This window comes from Mesoplodon mirus (genome assembly GCF_964341445.2).
Source record: "Mesoplodon mirus genome assembly, chromosome: 4".
Classification (NCBI taxonomy): domain Eukaryota; kingdom Metazoa; phylum Chordata; class Mammalia; order Artiodactyla; family Ziphiidae; genus Mesoplodon; species Mesoplodon mirus.
This window is the reverse complement of record NC_138979.1, coordinates 142,613,375-142,627,859: the sequence shown is the minus strand read 5'-3', so window position 1 is coordinate 142,627,859 and position 14,485 is coordinate 142,613,375. Positions and strand designations below refer to the sequence as shown.

Here is a 14,485-nt window from a genome sequence, read left to right as displayed (position 1 = left end):
TTTAAATACGTGTTTATATGTCAGAAAATCAGCATTAGAAACTCTCTGGGGCAAATCATAAAATATTAATTTGATACATGTTTAAAAACTCATCTTTGGTGTTATGAAATAAACCCCCTAGTAAGAAAAAAAAGTCCATTTAAAAAAATCTTAAACAGTCAAAGCAGATGTCACTGGTTAAGAGTCCAGTTGATCAATAACGTTTCACAATCTCTATCAGCATCAGGAGAAAGGCACTTAGCATGTCAGTCTTAAAACGATCAGCACCAAATTTCCACAGCTGCGTTTCCACAAAGCGCAAATTGGTTTTTAATGAGACACCTAATTTTTCTTCGCTCGCAAACCAATTTCTGCAGGGTCAAAGTTCTGGCCACCACAGATACCGCCCTCCTAGATATAGGGACTCACTTAAGGACCACTTGGTGTAACATTCCTCCTTACAGCGGCTGGAGGCAGGTGCGTTGGACATGTTTTTAACTAACGAAGCAATCGTTTCAATTCATATTATTCTCCTGCCCTAAAAGTATGAGTTGGTTTCCATACCTACATTTTAACCCAGTCTCTTCCCCGGCGAGGCCACCTGTTTGCTCATCTTTCACAGGGCGAGGCGACCAGAACACTCTTGATGCAGTGTACTCTTTACCCTAAGAGGAGAGGGCTGACGGGGCACCCAGACCTTGCCTCCCCTCGCCGAGGTTCCAGCTCCGAACACCTGCCCCCTTTAGGATTCGGTTCATCTGGCAACGGCCAGAGGGGTCCAACCCAATCCTCCTGCCTGGCGCGGGAGGGACTCGGACAAGGTCTGCGCCACGGACTCGGACAAAGTCCACGCCACGGACTCAGACAAAGTCCGCGCCACAGGAGCCGGCTTCCAGTGTACCCGGCGGAGGGCAGGGCGAAGGGGCGGAGTGAGCGCCATGACGCCAGGAGCCTCGGCCAATGGAAACGCCCCGCGGCGCCGGCCGAGCCGCCAGCCCATAAAAAGGAGGCACTCTTCAGTCTTCTGTTCCGGGCTCGGAGCGTACCCCTGGCCCGAGGCCTACCTTATTCAGGTGACTGGGGTCACAGCCCACTGCCCGCCGGCGAAGTTCAGTTGCAGCCCCTGACGCGTCCGAGGGTCCCTCCGGGGCGGCAGCGGCAGGTTCATGGAGAAGGGCCCGGGGAGGGTGCAGGCGAAGCCGCGGGACGCCCGGTGCAGCAATGGGTTCCCCGAGGGGGAGCCGCCGCGGCCCAGGCCCAGCACGCCCACCGAGAAGCAGCCGCGGCCGGAGAGCAAGAGCGTCCAGCCGGCGGACGGCTGGAAGGGCGAGCGGCCCCGCAGCGAGGAGGACAATGAGCTGAACCTCCCCAACCTGGCGGCTGCCTACTCCTCCATCCTGCGCTCGCTGGGCGAGGACCCCCAGCGGCAGGGGCTGCTCAAGACGCCCTGGAGGGCGGCCACGGCCATGCAGTTCTTCACCAAGGGCTACCAGGAGACCATCTCAGGTCAGTGCGCCCGCCGGCCGGCGTGCTGGGCACTGGGGAGGTGGCTGCAGGAAGCGCGCGCCGGCTCCGGGAAGTTTCCGGAGTTCCTCACTCTTGGCGGAGGAAGCCGAGTGCTGTCACTTTCCGAACCCCACTCTCGGCCCTGGCCCAGCCGTCCGGCCAAGGAGAGGGCCCTGCGTGGGACGCATTTCGGGCGCGGTGGGAGTCAGCGGCCTCTCCACCCGGGGACTGGTTCAAGCGGCCCTCGCGGGGTCCTCCCCGCTCGCTGCACGCGGCCCTCTCCTCCAGCCTCGGGTTGGCGGGACCGCAGTCACAGAGCCTCCCCACGCCCCTTACCCCCGCCCCCGGGTGGGAGCCTGGAGCCCTTGTCGCCTGAGCGCCCAGGGCCGGATGCCCGAGGAACGTGCACCTGGGCTCGTTGAAGTGACGGCTTCCTAGGTCATCTCTGCTCTGGAGGTCTCATTTTTGGTAGGTCTGGGGTGAAGCCTTGGCTTTGTGTGTCTGAAGCCGGGGGTGATTCTTTGCTGCAATCTCGGGGACCCTCACTCTCGCTGACTTGCCAGGGTACCCGGGTGTTCCGAAAGTCGTAATTCTCTTTTGTTCACATCCAGTTCACTCGAGCTCAGGACTTTGCAGAATTTGGCATAGTTCTGGGCATGGGCTTTCCTGGAGTTTGAAGTGTGAGGTTTTTGGGGGGGTTAGTTTGCTGCTTAAAGCCTTCTCCGCCTTTTCTCCCCCACTCCCTAAACCCCAAAGCAGGAAAGCGACTTCCTGGGAGTCGGGGAGTTTCGCTGGGCTGTGGGACCCGGAGTCCCTCTATCACCCACTTCCCACCCACGCATCCCAAAGGAGCCGGGTTGGCCCAGTGCTTTCGGCGCCTGAGGAGGGTCAGGCTTTTGCCCAGGAGGTCGGGAAGTAGGGGGCGCGGGGTGGCGGTAGAAAATGATTGAGGACTTCGCTGCCTAATTGCTGGGTGAGCGATGTTGGTCATTAATTAGAAAAAAAAAAAGTTAAAAAAGATCTGACTTGCACAGCTCGGACCAAGGGCGTTGTTTACCAGTTCACATCTTCTGTACCTCTTGGTGACATTTATTCCTTTGGCCTAAGAAGCCTTCTGCCTTCACCATTTCTCAAAGAATAACAGTGCTGCTTTGCAAGGTAACCTCCCTGCTCAGGTTATTACCCCAATCAAGTTTCTGGAGACTTCCTGAATAGATTCTGGGAAGAACAGTTATTTTTGCCCAGTCTCCCCCACCCCAAAGGAAGGGTGAGAAATCAGTGTGAGAGGGGTGAGGCACATAAAGGAAATGACAGTACATCTTAAAGCCAAGAAATGGATATCTAGTTCTGTGTCCAAGTTTACTTTTTAAACCTTTGTTGGTAAAAGTTTGGAGCCTCAAATGCAGAATTTCAAAATGCAAAGACTGAAGAATAAACGTTCTTCATTTGGTGAATATTCTACCATTTGGTGATATTCCACGATGTAATGAAGAAACATCTTCTTAGGGCCTTGCTCAGTCTGCCCCTTGTGGACACTGAAAGTGTCCACCGCACTTGGTCAGGCTTTGGGAATCGCCCTAATAGAATTCACAGGAGAGAGGGATTTCTGACCTCGAGAGTCAGGTCCTCCTGACTTTTGAGACCTAAAGTGTCTCAAAAGGTTTACTTAAATGATTAGCAGAAGTTTGTCTCATGAGCCATAGGACTATTGACTGCAAAGAACACTTCATTCTGCCTTAGAAGACAGTTCTAGTCAAGTATTAATTTATTATTTAAAAAGTCCATGGACCTAGGAACAGAAATCAGATGAGGGGGACTCTAATCATCTCCCTACCCAAGAGGACCTGGGGGACAGGGTGGAATGGGGAGTGACTGCTTAACGGGTTCCAGGTTTCCTTTGGGGAAGATGAAAATGTTCTAGGACTAGAGAGTGGTGATGGTTGCACACATTGTGAATGTGCTAAATGCCACTGAATTGCACATTTTAAAATGGTTAAGATGATGAGTGTTATATGGATTTTACGATAGTAAAAATGTCACACACCATTTAAGAATTATTAATAGCCATTAATTGAATACTTTTTTTTTTTTTTTTTTTGCGGTATGCGGGCCTCTCACTGTTGTGGCCTCTCCCGTTGCGGAGCACAGGCTCCGGACGCGCAGGCCCAGCGGCCATGGCTCACGGGCCCAGCCGCTCCGCGGCATATGGGATTCTCCCAGACCGGGGCACGAACCCGTATCCCCTGCATCGGCAGGCGGACTCTCAACCACTGCGCCACCAGGGAGGCCCTAATTGAATACTTTTTATGCTCTAAGTGCTTTATGTGGATTGTCTTTGGTTAATCCTCATTTTTGAGGTAAACACTATTCTTTTACCCCATGATAAGGAAACTGAGGCAGAGAGGTTGACAGCTTCAGGTGGTAGAGCTGGTGCTGGAATCTAGGCAGCCTGAATGCAGAACTCTTACCCGCTTCCTTATGTTGCTACTTGGTGAGATATGTCAGTGTATCTTCTCTACTAAGCATTTCAAACTGAGTTTGGACCTAATACTTGGGTCACCAGCATTAAAATAAGGTGGAGTAGAATGGAGAAAATCGGTCTATCATATGTAGTAAGGGTAAATGTTTTGAGAAGCTTACAAGTAGGTTTTATAGGTATGATTTTTTCTGGTATGTACTGGCTCCAGTGTAGAATGTCGTATTTCTTGTATTTGTTGTGGTCAAAAGTTTGAAAGCCTCTGTCTAGAGGATCACACTTAAGGGCTTAATATTGATTTCTTAGAGGTACATAAATAAAAGACAGAGAGGAGAGGATGACAAGGATGATGCTGAACTTAAAGGAATGAACCTGAAATGGTGGTGGTCCAGGCCTTGGACCAACCTGGGTGGGAGAAGGAAGGATACTTTAAATCTATAGAAAATACAGAAGTAAGTAATAGAGAAAACACTCCTATCCAATCCCTAATTTTTATTTCTTTAGAGAGTATAAGTCAATGACCACTAAAGATTTTTTTGGATAGAAGCAAACTTCTTTGAAACTGCCACTTTTCTATGCTTGTAGATAAGATACTTAACATCTTTTATATCTCTGTATATTAGTGTTGACTTAAGTTTTGTAAAACATAAAATAAGTTGGTACTTTACATTTCCCAAATTATTTTTTTTAGCTCCTCTTGAGTGAATTGATGCTAATTTCTGGTGTTTGGGGAATTTGTCAGTTCTCCCTGCACTGCAGCGTATTTTCATGACCCTTGCGTGGTACACCTTTCTTTACTTCCCAGTATGTACCTTATTATGGGTGCATCTATGGTCACCTGTAATGGGGCTCTGTCAAGGTTGTGCAAGTCTCCTGGTTACTGTTCACCACTGAGCTGTAGCTTGTAGTAGAGGGAGGGCTGGAAGAGACACTATCACCTCTCCCAGGAATGGCTGTCCTTTGAATAGCATCACAGGGTGATCCTTGGACCAGCTCATCTTTATCTGTTGCTATCCCATTTCAATTTAACCACATCCTAGTTCTCTTACACATTCAGAGAACCTTTGATGAGGTCTTCTTTTCTATATATTTCCTGTATTTCCACTATTTTTTAAATTCAGAATCCTAATTAAATTGGAGGGTCTGCTGTTGCCTGAGGTCTTTGATCTTCATGTTCTTGTGTCTGACCCTTCCCTTTCCCTGTCCTCTCCTGGGTATAAATGGGAACAACCTCTTAGATCGTATTATCCATCAAAGGTTAAGTGAATGTAACTTGTCTCATCAGTTGTCCTTTTTATAAGTTTATGGGAGTACACAAGAGTCTTGAGTCTTCTGTCACATTTCTAGTTGAAGTAGGTTTTAGCTTGTCTTATCCAGTATGCCAAGGCAGTTTTCATGAGTCAAGTTGACAGTGTCCCAAATTTGGGAAGCCTGTGAGCCTGTATATAATGCAGGAAGAGGGGATGGTATCACAGGTGATGGACTTCTTATAAATTTATTTATTTTAATTTTTTAATTTATTTTTTGCTGTGTTGGGTCTTCATTGCCGTGCGCGGGTTTAGTTGTTGCGAGCGGGGGCTACTCTTCACTGCAGTGCGCGGGCTTCATTGCGGTGGCTTCTCTTGTTGCGGAGCACGGGCTCTAGGCACGCGGGCTTTGGTAGTTGTGTCACACGGGCTCAGTAGTTGTGGCGCACGGGCTTAGTTGCTCCGCGGCATGTGGTGTCTTCCTAAACCAGAGATCGAACCCATGTCCCCTTCATTGGCAGGCGGATTCTTTTTTTTTTTTTTTTTCTTTTTGCGGTATGCGGGCCTCTCACTGTTGTGGCCTCTCCCGTTGCGGAGCACAGGCTCCGGACGCGCAGGCCCAGCGGCCACAGCTCACGGGCCCAGCCGCTCCGCGGCACATGGGATCCTCCCAGACCGGGGCACGAACCCGTATCCCCTGCATCGGCAGGCGGACTCTCAACCACTGCGCCACCAGGGAGGCCCTGGCAGGCGGATTCTTAACCACTGCGCCACATGGGAAGTCCCAGTGATGGACTTCTTGACTGTTTCCCCACCCGCCTCAACCATGTTCACTACAAGATGACAACTATTCTCTAAAGCTAAAGCGAGGCAATTAGATAGTTTATTTACACAAAAATGAGCCTTAGCCACTTCATACTGAAATGTGCCAGCACTCACAAAAGGTTTTTCTTTTTGAATCATGAACATCTGTGATTTACCAAATCAGACTGCCATGATGAATTAAGAATTGTAACAACTTCTAAGATGTGATAATACTTATTTATCATAGCCTCCCATATTGTGGCCAAAAGATGAGTTTATGTCCCATGTTTTAAAGTAGGTTGTAGAAAAGTTAATCTCATTATTGAGAGGTGCTATTTTAGATGTGTATAGTTCATTTAAATCTTGATTCACTAATTCATTTCCATTTTGTTAATGAATACTTCTTACATAGGACTTAGTTCTGTGTATTGCCAGAAAAGGTACTATGAATAAAGAAGAAAAAATAACAAGACTATTGAAGTTTATGACTGGAACTTGGGAGTAGTCAAAGTTGATTAAAGCTGTTAAGAGTCATTGAGAATGGAGGAGAAAATCTGGTCTTACTAGTCTCTTTTAAAAGTGTATTATCTGTTAACATTTTTTTCTGGCCTGGGAGGAAAAGTCCTACACATAACTTTGCAATACTAAACAAACTGGTACTTGTTTTTGTTTCACTGGACTGCCATAAGAAAGTAAGTACCACATGGGGCTTCCCTGGTGGCGCAGTGGTTGAGAGTCCGCCTGCCGATGCAGGGGACACGGGTTCGTGCCCCGGTCCGGGAGGATTCCACGTGCCATGGAGCGGCTGGGCCCATGAGCCATGGCCGCTGAGCCTGCGCATCCGGAGCCTGTGCTCCGCAACGGGAGAGGCCACAACAGTGAGAGGCCCGCGTACCGCAAAAAAAAAAAAAAAAAAAAAAAAAATGTACCACAGACTGGACTGTTTAAACAACAGAAGGCTATTGTCTCACAGTTCTGGAGACTAGAAGTCTGAAATCAAGGTGTCGGTGGAACCATACTCCCTCTGAAAATCACAGGGAATGGGGAGGGGAGTGCGGTCCTTCCTTGCCTCTTCCCAGCTTCTGATGGTAGCTGTCAATCCTTGGTGTTCCTTAGCTTGCAACTGCATTACTCCCATCTCTGCTTCTGTCGCTGTCCAAATTTCCCTCTTTTAAGGACATCAGTCACATAGGAGTGAATCCACTTTATGCCTTATCTTACCATACAGTATGCCTTATCTTAAGTTAGCTAATTACGTTTGCAGTTACTCTATTTCCAAGGTCACATTCTGAGGTACTGAGCTTTAGGACTTCAACTTAACCTTCAACACAGTTTAACCTATACCAATGTTAAATGCTATTATTCATAAGACTGACTGGGAACTTTATAATTTCATTTAATTTATTCACTGAGTGCCAACCACTGCACTGAATGCTGGGAAACAGGCTCAGCAAAACCAGATATGGTTCCTTCCCTCATGGAACAGACAGTCTTTTAGACTAAAACAGATATTCATCAGAATCACATGAATGAGTGTGATTATAGATGGAGAAATCTAGTGATAAAAAGAACACAGCGGGGCTTCCCTGGTGGCGCAGTGGTTGAGAGCCCGCCTGCCGATGCAGGGGACGTGGGTTCGTGCCCCGGTCCGGGAAGATCCCACATGCCACGGAGCGGCTGGGCCCGTGAGCCATGGCCACTGAGCCTGCGCGTCCGGAGCCTGTGCTCCGCAACAGGAGAGGCCACAACAGTGAGAGGCCCGCGTACCGCAAAAAAAAAAGAACACAGCTCAGTGAGAGCATTTACCAAAGGAACTTGATCTACGCTAGGAGATGGGAAGTGTGGATGCTTGAACTGACATCTGAATAATAACAAACACTCCTGATTACTATGTGCTGAACACAGTTGTGAGTTCTTTACATGTATTGCCTCACTGATCCTCACAATAACCCTACGGGGTAGGTAATATTAGCCCTGTTTTTAGGGATAAGGAAACTGGGGCACAGAGAGAACTTGCACAAGATCATATCTGAAAAGTAGCAGCACTGGGAGAATGATAGAGAATGAGAATCATCATAATCTATTTAATTTTAATCATAATATTGTACTGATTTATTTGAATCACCTCCCCTCCCCTTCCCTTTTTGTATCTTCTCTGCTGTTTTCTTTTCTTTTCTTTTCTTTATTTTTGGCTGCGTTGGGTCTTCATTGCTGCGTGCAGGCTTTCTCTCATCACAGGGAGTGGGGGCTACTCTTCATTGCAGTGCGCGGGCTTCTCATTGCGGCGGCTTCCCTTGTTGTGGAGCACAGGCTCTAGGCACATGGGCTTCGGTAGTTGTGGCACGTGGGCTCAGTAGTTGTGGTTCGTGGGCTCTAGAGAGCAGGTTCAGTAGTTGTGGCGCATGAGCTTAGTTGCTCCGCGGCATGTGGGATCTTCCTGGACCAGGGCTTGAACCCGTGTCCCCTGCATTGGCAGGCGTATTCTTAACCACTGTGCCATCAGGGAAGCCCTCTGCTGTTTTCTTTGTCCAGCTCTAGAAACTCTTCTATGCCTGGGCACTCCCCCACTGACTCATTTGCAGTATACCTCTATTTGAGTCCAGTATTTGGTTGAGTCAGACTGCAGTAATAAAATTTGCCAGGAGAGGGCAACTATCTAATCTTTGATGAATCCTAGGTTATGAATCCTAGATTATATGAACAATTCATAACTCCAGCTTATGTAATGAATATGTTCCCTATGGTTATACATTCTCTACTGAGTTTATGGCAATTAGGTTGAGGGATAATTTAGATTGGGGTTAATCAAAGATTGTCTGAATCAAGGTAAATTTGTTATACTCAAGATTGAGAGGACATTTACTCACTAGAATTTGGTTGTTATAGCCTCAGTCACAGTTTTTTAGAAGAGGGACTGTCTGTACTCACCTTTGAATGCCTAGCAAATTGCCCAGCACATGTAGATGACTTGATAAATGTTTGAATTAATTTCTTAAAGACAAGGACCCCTTCTTGGGACTTCCCTGGTGGTCCAGTGGTCAAGACTCCGTGCTCCCAATGCAGGGGGCCCGGGTTCGATCCCTGGTCAGGGGACTAGATCCCACATGCCGCAGCTAAGAGCCCGCATGCTACAACTAAAGATCCCGCAGGCCACAACTAAGATTCCGTGTGCAGCAACTAAGACCTGGCGCAGACAAATAAATAAATAAATAAATATTGAAGGAAAAAAAAGACAAGGACCCCTTCTTAACACTTGTCTTTCTTCTACCACAGTGCTCTGTGCATAGGTGCTCAATAAATGCTGGCTTTTTTATACACTGAAGAAAAACGTAGGGGATTAGCTTTATGGAAAAGCCATGGAAGTTATCTCTACTGGATCTCCTGAACACTTCTATTCTAGGCCAGAGGTCATCCTTTAGACATCTTTGTGTCCTTCATAGAGTCCTGTGCCTGTAGAAACTCACCTGTTTGGCGAAATGGCTTCTTCTATATCCAGTCAACATATTATTCCAAGGTATCAATTGAAGCAATTGGGGGGTTTCCCTGGCACATCAAAATTCTCATGGGGAAGAATCTCTAGAAAATCTGTCAGGATTGCAGTCAGTTTTTAAATTATTGTAGACGTGTTCAAATGTACACAAAATTAGAATAGTATAATGAGTTTCTATGTGCCCATCACCCAACCTTTAACATAAACATAGGTCTTGCTTCGTTCCTCTTGTCACACACCTTCCCCCACTGAATTATTTTAAAGCAAATCCTAGGTATGTCACTTCATTGATAAATACTTTACTATATCTTGAAAATAGAGACTTAAAAATATTATCATACTTGAAATCAACAGTAATTCCTTAATATCAAATATCTAACCAATATTTACATTTCTTTGATTTTTCTCACAGGTATCTCTTTACAAATTGGTTTGTTTGAATAAGGATTCAGACAAGATTCACGTATTATATTTGATAAATGTCTTCAAGTTTTTTTAAAATTTTTTAGTTTGGTATTCTTTTTTATCCCCTAACAATTTGTTGAAGAAACAGGGTCATTTGTCCTATAGAATTTCCCACATTCTGCGTTCTGCTCGTTATTTTTCTCACGATTTAATTTAACATGTTCCTTTAGCGCCTGAGTTGCTTATATACTAGCAGTTAGATTTAGACGCTTGCCTTCCTGCTTCTCCCCACTCCCTCCCCCACCAAATAACTCTTAAATTTAGTCAAGAATACTTCATAGGTGGTGGCAGGTGCTTCCATCGGTAAGCAGTTAAATTAGTTGTCTTTTTGTGATGTTATAATCGATTAGCTTTAAGTGTTATCAGTCTAAGTTGTCCATTACAGAGCTTTTCACCGGCATTTCACTTCACTTTAGAAGCCATTGGTGATTGCCTAGATCCAGTATTTTTTAGAAGTTGAAAAATAATGATGTTTGGTTCTTTAATTCCTTCTGAATTTATTAACTGGAGTTCTTCTATAAAGAAGATATATGGGAACTCTTTAGGCCATCTTTGCAACTATTCAGTAAGTTTAAAAGTATTTTAAATAAAGCTTAAAGATATATAAGGTTGTTAATTTCTCTAATATATTTCCTTAATTCTGCACTGGAGATTGACCTAATTATGCCTCAATCTAGAACCCATAAAAGAAAATAATTGTTACTTTATATAAAAACTAAGAACTTTCACAGGTCAGATACCAACAGAAATGACAAACTGGGAAGAAATATTTACAAGTCATATTGTAGACAACAGGATAATCATACTAATATAAAAGAGATGCTAGAAATTAATGTGAGAGAAAGGCCAAAAACACAATTGAAAAATTGGCAAGACATGTAAGCAGAGAATTCACAGGAAAGGAAATACAAATGACTTTTAAATACATGGAAAGATGCTTGACCTCACCTTCAATAAGAGAAATGCACACAGACCACCCAAAGATACACTTTTTCCTTGTTTGATTGGCCGAATACTGCATTACATTATGATTGATACTGCATTACATTATGGAAGTTATAGGGAAACAAATATTACTGTTGAGAGTGTAGCTATCTTTATGGAGGATAGTTTGGCAACATCTATTAAATACAAATACACATATCCTATTTGAAAATCCTCCCTCTGGGAATTGCATACACGAAATGACATATGCTCAAGGTTAGTCACTGCCGCCATGAAAAGAACCATGCTATATGTCTAGTCCCTTAGAATGGCTAAATGATGCAGAGGAGTTATGTTGGGGGGGACAATAAAATGTTTATATTGACATTAAGAATTAGAGGATACACAAGTGGTTATATGTTAATCAGGGATATGAACTGGGCAGATGGCAGACCAGAGGAGAAGCAAGACTTTTCACTATATTTTCAGTTTTTTATTTTTGAAGTATGTACATGTATTTTCAGATAGATAAACTAAAAACGTTGTGACAAAGTTGTTTCAAATCTAGGAGCAAAGGAAATACAACGTTTTAAGGGCTAGCTAATAAGAAAAATCTGGTTACTGAAAACCTTTACCCTGGAATTAGAGAAAAATAGTTAAATGTGTATATTTGCAAGCTTGATCTTCATTGTGATCCATATAGTGTAAAGAAAGAGACTGAGTCTGAATGTGACCTTGTCCCTTAACTATCTGTATAATTACTGGCATGTCTCCAAACTTAATTTTCATCTTTCTCTTTTTATAAAGAATGGTAATACCTGCTTTGCCTGGGCTCTTACAAGAATTAAGAAGGTATGCGAAAAGCACCTGATGCTTAATATATTCCTTCTTTTATGATGAGGAAGAACTATGGGGTTGGATTAATTGGAAAGTGTTTTAAGAATGTGGGATACTCTGGAGCCCTGAGCCACCATGTAAAAAGTCCAGTTACTCTGAGGCTGCCATGCTGTGAGGAAGCTCTGCCACATGGCGAGGCCACAACTGGGTGTTCCAGCTGATGGCTTTAGCTGGGGTCCCACCCAACAGCTAGCACCAAACACTAGACATATGAGTAAAGATTCCTCCAGGTGATTCCAGTCCCCAGCCAACTAGTCGTCCCCACTGAGCCCCAGACGTTGTGGACCAGAGGCCAGTCATCTCTCCTGTGCCTTGTCTGAACTCCTGACCCACGGAATCCCAGGACATAATAAAATAGTTGTACACCACTAAATTCTGGGATGTTTTGTTATGCACCAAAAGCAACTGGACCAGATTTTGAGATGAGGGTGGTTAGAATTTGCATTTGTGCAGAGGAAAAGGGAGTGACTTAAACAGGCCAAGAGATGGCATGGTGGTTTAAGGATAGAAATTCAAATTTGTGAATTATCAGTATAAAGCTGAGAGTTAAGCTTGGAGAGTGCCTGAGCTCCTCAAAGGAGTGAGAAGAGGAGATGTCAGCATTCCGACACTAAGGAGAGCGAGAGGAGAACCAGCAGAGACCGCCCTAAAGGGAGATGTGAGAGGCAGGAGATCCAGGAGTGTAAGTGTTGGCAGAAAATGGTTTTAAAAGGAACGTGGAACAGAAGGAAAAGGTCCCGAGACATAGTAGACTTGAGTCAGATTGCCTGGCTTCAAATCCTGTTACTGACCAGCTGTGCCTTAATTGCTTCATCTGTAAAATGGGGCAGTTAATAGTAATCATCCATCTTATAGGGCTATTGTGAGGATTAAGTGAGTTAGTACATATAAAGTGCTGAGAGAAATGCCCAGCATGTATGAAGTGCTATAGACATTTTGTCTGTGTTAGCAATGAGTACTGAGATTTTATTTGAAGGTGTTGTTAGTAGTTTCAATAGCTTAATGTGCTCAGAAGCCAGATTGTAGGACTTTAGGGAGTAATTTAACAAATTACAGAAAATAAAATTTTTGAGGTATTTTTTTCCTGACTGGTAGGATCATGTGAGCTTCCCCTTGGTGTGTATCAAGGCAGCAATGTGCTGGTTGCTGGTGAATGAAAGTGTTAGGTGTTGAAGAGAAGAGTATGGGCACCCAAGCCCTGGGAAGTGGGCCAGGTTGTATGCGTGTGATCTCATATGATCCTCCTGTCAACTTGGAGGCTGTACTCATTATAAAGAGTTGGAAACTGAGAGGCCTCTGGTCAAGTCACTTGCCAGAGGGCACAGAGCAAACCCCAGGTGTGTGTGATGACAGTGCTCATGTTCCAATGGACACCGTGCCCCCTTAGGTTTTAAGTGCCTATGTTACATTTTCATATGAAGATCCATTTAAGATGTGAGCAGTGTAATCCATAGGCATTCTGTTTTTCTTCTTGAATTCTAGCAAACAGAAAGCCAAGTAGTTTTAGTTTTGAGGCATTTCTTAACATCCTGACTTTAAGATAGTTCATGAAATTTTTAATCAGGGGAATTTGTGAATAATTGCAAAAAATTTAGCTAAATTACATTCAGTTCAAAGGTGGATTAATACCTAACAGACTTTTCCCCACTTAATCTTTTGAGGGAGATATTTGAAAACCAAAATTTTATACATTTTGTCTAAAGCACATTTAATTATATTTTGATCATTTATACTTTACAAATGTGAGTCTGTTTTAATGGTTTTACTATTTGGAAACTTCAGTTCTGTTTTAAATCTTTGTTTTTAGGGTTTGTACTTTTTCTTAAATGCAGTTATAAATTCTTAATCTTTCCTTTTATTTAAAGTAATTTTTTCTGTAACTACAATGGTATGTAAATTTGAGATACAATTTATTTTATCTTCTCTTTGAATAATTAGGCAAAATAATACAACATAATTATGTTGCATCTCTACCAACTTACCCAGTTATGTTTCCTACTGCATGTTTGCAACTGTGTTGAAGTGCATACAGTTGAATGTTGTATATTCCTTTTTTTTATTTGTTTGCTTTAAAACATACACGACATAAAGTTTACCATTTTTAAGTATATAGTTCAGTGGCATTAAGTACATTCGCATTGCTGTGCGACCATCACCACAGTCTATTTCCAGAACATTTTCGTTATCCCAAACTGAAACCATATTCATCAACCAATAATAACTCCCTGGCCCCCTTTTCTCTCAGCCCTTGGTAACCTCTATTTTACTTTCTGCATTTGAGTATTCTAGGGACCTCATATGAGTGGAATCATACCATTTTGTCCTTTGTGTCTGGCTTATTTCAGTTAGCATAATGTCTTCAGGGTTCGTCCGTGTTAAGAGCATCTTTTTAAAGTTAGAAAAGAACCGTTTGGTCCTTGTTTGAGCCAGTAACTCATCTGTAGAATGTTGTATGTTCTTAAATTTGTAAGGATTTTATTTTCTTATTTTAAGAAATCTTTAGAATTGAAGATATATTAACTGTGTGCATATTTTTTATTTATCAAACATCAGGCCTGTGAATGACCCTGAGCTAACTGTTAAAAGGGAAGCAAAACTGGTTGGCCTTGGCTTGGCCCTCAGGGAGCCTCTGGTCTGTGCTAGCTGGGACCAGACACTAAGTTCCTGCAGAGAGGAGCAAGTGGGGTCCTGTGTGGT

At 44.0% G+C, this 14,485-nt stretch overlaps 1 protein-coding gene across 2 annotated transcripts in view; it reads left to right on the top strand.

The window, feature by feature from the left end:
* Positions 1-991: 991 nt before the first annotated feature.
* The window catches only part of GCH1 (GTP cyclohydrolase 1), a 50,370-nt gene continuing 36,876 nt past the window's right edge, over positions 992-14,485 (top strand). For both annotated transcript variants that reach the window (XR_014293917.1, XM_082619246.1), the window contains exon 1: positions 992-1,485. Coding sequence is in view for 1 of the 2 variants with exons in the window: in XM_082619246.1 (XP_082475372.1) it covers positions 1,146-1,485 (340 nt within the window). In the remaining variant the exon portion in view is untranslated. The remainder of the gene's footprint in view (positions 1,486-14,485) is intronic.